At 48.3% G+C, this 8409-nt stretch overlaps 1 protein-coding gene across 1 annotated transcript; it reads left to right on the top strand.

Moving 5' to 3' along the window:
• The first annotated feature begins 323 nt into the window (after positions 1-323).
• Positions 324-8409, top strand: LOC115167412 (collagen alpha-1(I) chain-like). The gene is made up of 2 exons (XM_029721818.1): positions 324-1182; positions 8372-8409. Exons 1-2 carry the CDS (start codon positions 324-326, stop codon positions 8407-8409), a joined length of 897 nt encoding a protein of 298 aa, XP_029577678.1.

The raw sequence follows: 8409 nt of genomic DNA, 5'->3' as shown, positions 1-8409 counted from the left end.
CTGTGTAAAGCTTTTGACACCTTGCAGAGTCCATGTCCCAATGAGTTGAGGCTGTTCCTGGGGAAACTCAATATTAGGAAGGTGTAAATGGCAGAATTAAGGATATTTTTTCTGGCATACCGTTTCGGTATTAAAAGACAGTGTTATCCCAATAATACAGGGACAACCTTATATGCATATTAAACGTACCTACAACTGTCAAAGACGAAAACCAACTGCAAACTGAGGGGGAAAGGAAAACAGTAGTATTCATTGCTAATGTAATCCATGGAGCTCATGGCTATTTGAGCAAAAGGCATGACCTTTGTGAGGTCAAAGCAAAAATGGAACCAGGTCCTGGGGGTATGGAGGGGCCAGGTCCTGGGGGTATGGAGGAGCCAGGTCCTAGAGGTATGGAGGAACCAGGTCCTGGGGGTTTGGAGAAGCCAGGTCCTGGGGGTATGGAGGAGCCAGGTCCTAGAGGTATGGAGGAACCAGGTCCTAGAGGTATGGAGGAGCCAGGTCCTGGGGGTATGGAGGAGCCAGGTCCTGGGGGTATGGAGGAGCCAGGTCCTGGGGGTATGGAGGAGCCAGGTCCTAGAGGTATGGAGGAACCAGGTCCTAGAGGTATGGAGGAACCAGGTCCTGGGGGTATGGAGGAGCCAGGTCCTGGAGGAATGGAGTGGCCAGGTCCTGGAGGAATGGAGGGGCCAGGTCCTGGAGGAATGGAGGGGCCAGGTCCTGGGGTTATGGAGGAGCCAAGTCCTGGGGGCATGGAGGGGCCAGGTCCTGGGGGTATGGAGGAACCAGGTCCTGGGGGTTTGGAGAAGCCAGGTCCTGGGGGTATGGAGGAGCCAGGTCCTAGAGGTATGGAGGAACCAGGTCCTAGAGGTATGGAGGAACCAGGTCCTAGAGGTATGGAGGAACCAGGTCCTGGGGGTATGGAGGAACCAGGTCCTGGGGGTATGGAGGAGCCAGGTCCTGGGGGTATGGAGGAGCCAGGTCCTGGGGGTATGGAGGAGCCAGGTCCTAGAGGTATGGAGTGGCCAGGTCCTGGAGGAATGGAGTGGCCAGGTCCTGGAGGAATGGAGGGGCCAGGTCCTGGAGGAATGGAGGGGCCAGGTCCTGGGGTTATGGAGGAGCCAAGTCCTGGGGGCATGGAGGGGCCAGGTCCTGGGGGTATGGAGGAACCAGGTCCTGGGGGTATGGAGGAATTTGGCTTGGTTCGAATAGGATGCAATTTAGGAAGTACAGATTGCACACACACAGTAACACTGCAAATGACATACTGCAAAATACCTATGTTTGTTCTCAGTGCCAGTTAGTAATCGGAGTCTTTGGTTTCATCTTGATGTGTTTAAGTTCTGTGTATATTGCATTAAATCAACCAGGAATGACGGGAACAACAGCCATATTCTGAGTGCCTTACCTGGGGTTACATACTATTTCAAATCATTCCAAAACCTTTAGCTGTACTTGGTTGGTTGTTGACATGGAACCAATAGAATAGTCCTAAAAGTGCAAACCCCGGCCACCTGTCACTCCACAGACAGGCTGAAAAGCATACAAGAGGCTGTTTGAAGGTCTGGTGCCTTGTCATGTGTTAGTAGAAGTGAAGGTTAATGTCTAAGAGCCTCTGGGGAGTGAAGAAGAACTTAACCCCTTACAACCCTCCAGGGGTGCTGCACAGCAGATGACCCACTGCTTCCAGACCCTCCGGTGTCTGTGTGTGCGTGCGTGCGTGTGGTGTGTGTGTGTGCGTGCGTGCGTGCGTGCGTGTGTGTGTGTCACAGGGGGTTGGGTTGTGAGCATAAAGACATGGACAATAAAGTTCATCGTCTGTTGACTCCTCCATTGGTCAGTATATCCCTATTGTCGGACAGGAATCTCAAAGGGTAAGATGATGTGACCAGGGTGTGTTATGCACACAGCTAATGTGCTTTCCTTCTCAGTGACTAAAAATAACAGTAGCCATACCTTTATACCCAAACAGACCTGAAGGGGAGGAGCCGTTCACAGTGTTGCATCACACCTTTGACTTGTTTTGCATCACGCCATTAAACATTACAGAGTCTAAAAGGAATGTCTGCAGGGTTACTGAGTGATAGGCAGGTTCGGAGTTCAACGTAATGCTGCTATCTGAGGTAATTCACATGGGGAGAGGTTGTAAAAACACATACGTACAGTACCAGTCAAACGTTTGGACACACCGACTCATTCTAGGGTTTTTCTTTATTTTTGTTACTATTTTCTACATTGTAGAATAATAGTGAAGACATCAAACTATGAAATAGCACATATGGAATCATGTAGTAACCAAAAAAAGTGTTAAAGAAATCTGTAACGTCCGTCGTTAGAGTGAGACCAAGGCACAGCGTGGGTTGGATTCATCATATTTTAATATAAACGGTGAACCAGCAAAACAATAAACAAGAAGCAACACAACGAACGAACAGTTTCGCAGGCTACAAACAGCAATACAAAATCAACTTCCCATACCAGAAAGGTGGAAAAAGGGCTACCAAAGTATGGCTCCCAATCAGCGACAACGATGTACAGCTGTCCCTGATTGAGAGCCATACCAGGCCAAAACACAGAAATACAAAACATAGATAGGGAACATAGAATGAACATAGAAATAGAAAATAAGGAACACACATCAAAACCCCGAAACACACAAAACAAACACCCCCTGCCACGCCCTGACCAAACTACTATAACAAATAACCCCTTTTACTGGTCAGGACGTGACAAAATCAAGATATATTTTATATTTGAGATTCTTCAAAGTAGCCACCCTTTGCCTTGACGACAACTTTGCACATTCTTGGCATTCTCTCAACCAGCTTAATGAGGTAGTCACCTGGAATGAATTTCAATTCACAGGTGTGCCTGGTTAAAAGTTAATTTGTGGAATTTCTTTCCTTCTTAATGCGTTTGAGTCAATCAGTTGTCTTGTGACAAGGTAGGGGTGGTATACAGAAGATAGCCCTATTTGGTAAAAGACCACGTCCATATTATGGCAAGAACATCTCAAATAAGCAAAGAGAAACGTCACAGGAAAGGAAGACCCAGAGTTACCTCTGCTGCAGAGGATAAGTTCATTGGAGTTAACTGCACCTCAGATTGCAGCCCAAATGCTTCACAGAGTTCAAGTAACAGACACATCTCAACATCAACTGTTCAGAGGAGACAGCATGAATCAGGCCTTCATGGTTGAATTGCTGCAAAGAATCCACTACTAAAGGACACCAATAAGAAGAAGAGACTTGCTTGGGCCAAGAAGATGAGCAATGGACATTAGACAGGTGGAAATCTGTCCGTTGGTCTGATGAGTCCAAATTTGCGATTTTCGGTTCCAACCTACTCTGTGTCTTTGTGAGACGCAGAGTAGGTGAAAGCGGTCAGACAAAGCAGATGCTAAGCTACAGGACTGTTTTGCTAGCACAGACTGGAATATGATCTGGGATTCTTCCGATGGCATTGAGGAGTACACCACATCAGTCACTGGCTTCATCAATAAGTGCATCGATGACGTCGTCCCCACAGTGACCGTACGTACATACCCCAACCAGAAGCCATGGATTACAAGTAACATCCACACTGAGCTAAAGGGTAGAGCTGCCGCTTTCAAGGAGCTTATAAGAAATCCCGCTATGCCCTCCAACGAACTATCAAACAGGCAAAGCATCAATACAGGACTAAGACTGAATCGTTCTACACCGGCTTCGACACTCGTGGGATGTAGCAGGGCTTGCAAACTATTACAGACTACAAAGGGATGCACAGTCACGAGCTGCCCAGTGACACGAACCTATCAGACGAGCTAAATTACTTCTATGCTCGCTTCGAGGCAAGAAACACTGAAACATGCATGAGAGCACCAGCTGTTCCGGACGACTGTGTGATCGCGCTCTCCGTAGCCGATGTGAGTAAGACCAGGTCAACATTCACAAGGCCGCAGGGCCAGACGGATTACCAGGACGTGTACTCCGAGCATGCACTGACCAACTGGCAAGTATCTTCACTGACATTTTCAACCTCTGTAATATCAACATGGTTCAAGCAGACCACCATAGTCCCTGTGCCCAAGAACACTATAAGGTAACCTGCCTAAATGACTACCGACCAGTAGCACTCACGTCTGTAACCATGAAGTGCTTTGAAAGGCTGGTCATGGCTCACATCAACACCCTAATCCCAGACACCCTAGACCCACTCCAATTTGCATACAGCACCAACAGAACACCAACAGATCCACAGATGATGCACTCTCTACACGGCCCACTCCCACCTGGACAAAAGAACAGCTATGTGAGAATGCTATTCATTGACTAAAGCTCAGTGTTCAACACCATATTGCCCTCAAAGCTCATCACTAAGCTAAGGACCCTGGGACTAAACACCTCCCTCTGCAACTGGATCCTGGACTTCCTGACGGGCCGCCCCCAGGTGGTAAGGGTAGGAAACAACACATCTGCCACGCTGATCCTAAACAGGGGTACGTGCTCAGTTCCCTCATGTACTCCCTGTTCACTCATGACTGCAGGGCCAGGCACGACTCCAACACCATCTTCAATTTTTCCGATGGTAGGCCTGATCACCGACAACGATGAGACAGCCTATAGGGAGGAGGTCAAAGACCTGGTCGTGTGGTGCCAGGACAACAACGTCTCCCTCAAGGTGATCAAGACAAAGGAGATGATTGTGGACTACAGGAAAAGGAGGACCGAGCACGCCCCCATTCTCATCGACGGGGTTGTAGTGGAACAGGTTGAGAGCTTCAAGTTCCTTGGTGTCCACATCACCAACAAACTATTATGGTCCAAACACACTTAGACAGTCATGAAAAGGCTATTCCCCCGCATAATACGGTGTAAGTTAGTTCATGGTCTGGGCAGCTGAAACTGTGTAGCATAATACAGTACAATGAAAGTAAAAACTAATAGCCTTCATTAAAGTTTATCTGTTCACTTCAGTTTGATCCTCAGTTCAGTTCATGCACTTTGGTTGGAGAGGGATGTAGCGTCAATTTTTGCCTTCCCTTTGCCCTCATACACTATAATAAACAAATACATCAATCTATCAATCTACCAATTAATCAATCAATAATCAAGCAACGCTGTCCTCTGTATCTCATTTGGTAGAGCATGGCGCTTGCAACTCCATGATAGTGGATTCGATTCCCGGGACCACCCGTGAAGGAAAATGTAAACATACACGACTGAAAGCTGCTTTGGATAACAACGTCTGCTAAATGTAATTTATTATATATATTGTAACATGTTCAGAACCTTCACTATCGTGAGGGCTGAGAATCTTTATACTTGTCAACAGATCCTGGAATGAGGAACACGTGTGATAGAGTGACGGTAAGGAGTCGGGTTCCCAGACTTCCAGACTAGTATCGGCATTGGTGTGATGTGATATGATCTATACTCCACCCACAATGGGGTTTCCCATCTCTGAGAGAGGGCCTGGTCAAAAGTAGTGCACTATATAGGGAATAGGGTGCCATTTGGGATACAGAACAATGGATAGATTCATCTCTTTCAGATAGCAGTCACAAAACTAGAAGTGGAATCTGTGGACCTATAGAATACTACAACTCGCATCAATGCTTTAAAGAGGCAATCTGTTTTTCAAACAATAGCAAAGCAGTCACCCCACCACTCTCAAATTAATAGACAGAGCTATGAATTCAAGGACTGACCATCCGATATCAAAGTTATAGTTTTAACCATGTTTTGAGGCTATACTGTATTTGTTTACAATTACTTTTTTTTATGAACAAATATTTGGGGTTCTGGTGGCGTTAGACAGACAGGTCATGAGGTATTTAGAAGATATACTTGTCGGGAAATCAATGGGTATATATAATTAATTGAAAAGTCCAAAACCGGTTGTAGCAATCTGTCACGTCCTGACCAGTATAGGGGTTATTTGTTATTTTAGTTTGGTCAGGACGTGGCAGGGGGTGTTTGTTTTATGTGGTTCGGGGTTTGTTGGGCTATGGTATTATGTAAGAGGGGTGTTTGTTTAGAGTGTTCCGGGGTTTTTGGTCTATGTTCTAGGTTAGTGTTTTTCTATGTTCAGTCTAGTTTTCTACTTCTATGTTTAGGGTTTGTTGATTGACCTTCAATTGGAGGCAGCTGTTCCTCGTTGCCTCTGATTGAAGGTCCTATGTATAGGGGTGTTTTTGTAATGGGATTTGTGGGTAGTTGTCTCCTGTTTTGTGTCTGTGCTCCTGACAGGACTGTTTAGTGTCGTTCGTTGTTTTCTATACGTGATTTGTTTGTGTTTTTCCTTCTTTTGTTTTAATAAAGAAGATGAGTATACACATTCCCGCTGTACCTTGGTCTAATCCTTACGACGCCCGTTACAGAACTACCCACTACCAACGGACCAAGCAGCGGGGTAAGGAGCTGGAGAGGAGCTATCGGGAGTCGTGGACCTGGGAGGAGATCCTAGCCGGAGAGGGACCATGGAGGAAGGCTGGAGAGGACCGGGAGTGTTTTGCTGGAACACGGTTGGCATGGAAGCCTGAGAGGCAGCCCCCCCACCAAAGAAAATTTGGGGGGCACACGGGTAGTTTGGCTGGGCCAGGGTTGAGCCCTAAGCCAACGCCCCGTGCTTACCAGAGGCAGCGTGGTACTGGTCAGGCCCCGTGCCATGGGGTGATGCGCATGGCGTCGAGGCCAAGCATCCACAGGCCGGTATGCTCGGTGCCAGCGTCCCGCATTTGCCGGGGGGAAGCGGGCACCCAGCCAGTAAGGGTGGTGCCAGTCCTGCGCTCGAGACCGCCAGTGCGCCTTCACGGCCCAGTGTATCCTGTTCCCGCTCCACGCACTAGCCCTGAGGTGCGTGTCTCCAGTCTGGCGTCTCCAAAGCCAGCACCACACACCAGGCCTCCAGTGCGTCAGCCCAGTCCAGGATGTCCTATTCCCGCTCCACGCACTAGCCTTGGGGTGCGTGTCTCCAGTCTGGTACCTCCACTACCAGCCCCACGCACCAGGCCTCCAGTGCGTCAGCCCAGTCCAGCTCCTCGCACTAGCCCTGTGGTGCGTGTCCATAGTCTGGCACGTCCTAAGCCAGCTCCACGCATCAGGTCTTCAGTGCGCAGTCCTCGTCCCGAGTGTCCGGCGACAGTGCCTCGTCCCGAGTGTCCGGCGACAGTGCCTCGTCCCGAGTGTCCGGCGACAGTGCCTCGTCCCGAGTGTCCGGCGACAGTGCCTCGTCCAGAGACGGCCCCCAGTCCGGAGCTGAGAGAGACGGCCCCCAGTCCGGAATCGGCGCAGCGAGAGTCGCCCTACAGTTCGGAATCGGCGCAGCCCGAGGTCTCCAGTGATGCGCATCAGCCCGAGGTCTTCAGTGACGTGCCATAGCCCAGAGACTTCGGGAGGGGTAAAGTTTAATGAGTATTTAGCGGGGGTGGACACGGTAGGTTGGGGAGTAAGGCCAGAGCCTGATCCACCTCCATAGTAGGTGGGTTGGGGAGGGGGGGGTGTAGCACAAGAACCGTCGGTGACGGTGGCCACCCTCCCTTCCCTCCCTTTAGTTGGGGATTATTTTGTGTTTAGAGTTATTGGATTAAGTTTTTGTTTTGTTGTTTAAGGTGCATCCGGGGTCTGCACCTTTGGGGGGGTACTGTCACGTCCTGACCAGTATAGGGGTAATTTGTTATTTTAGTTTGGTCAGGACGTGGCAGGGGATGTTTGTTTTATGTGGTTCGGGGTTTGTTGGGCTATGGTATTATGTAAGAGGGGTGTTTGTTTAGAGTGTTCCGGGGTTTTTGGTCTATGTTCTAGGTTAGTGTTTTTCTATGTTCAGTCTAGTTTTCTACTTCTATGTTTAGGGTTTGTTGATTGACCTTCAGTTGGAGGCAGCTGTTCCTCGTTGCCTCTGCTTGAAGGTCCTATGTATAGGGGTGTTTTTGTAATGGGATTTGTGGGTAGTTGTCTCCTGTTTTGTGTCTGTGCACCTGACAGGACTGTTTAGTGGCGGTCGTTGTTTTGTATACGTAATTTGTTTATTCCTTCTTTTGTTTTAATAAAGAAGATGAGTATACACGTTCCCGCTGCTCCTTGGTCCAATCCTTACAATACCCGTGACATACACTATATAGGGAATAGGGCTCTGGTCTATAGTAGTACCACTATATAGGGCTCTGGTCTATAGTAGTTCCACTACACCTTGGTCCAATCCTTACGATACCCGTTATACAATCGTACATTGCCCCTTTAATGTCTCCTGCCCTAAGAACCATCCTACAACCCATGTTCTCTTTATTCAGCTCTTTATTTGTTCTTCAATAACAACAAGCTTAACAGATACAGAGATGTCATCTTTCACACCTAAGGGCTCGATTCAATCCGATCTGCTTTATCCATAGTGGTTGTTTCCAAGGTGTCGGAGGTGGACCTGCGTTAG

This window comes from Salmo trutta, chromosome 29 (assembly GCF_901001165.1).
Source record: "Salmo trutta chromosome 29, fSalTru1.1, whole genome shotgun sequence".
Classification (NCBI taxonomy): domain Eukaryota; kingdom Metazoa; phylum Chordata; class Actinopteri; order Salmoniformes; family Salmonidae; genus Salmo; species Salmo trutta.
This window is presented reverse-complemented; position numbering and strand designations above follow the sequence as displayed.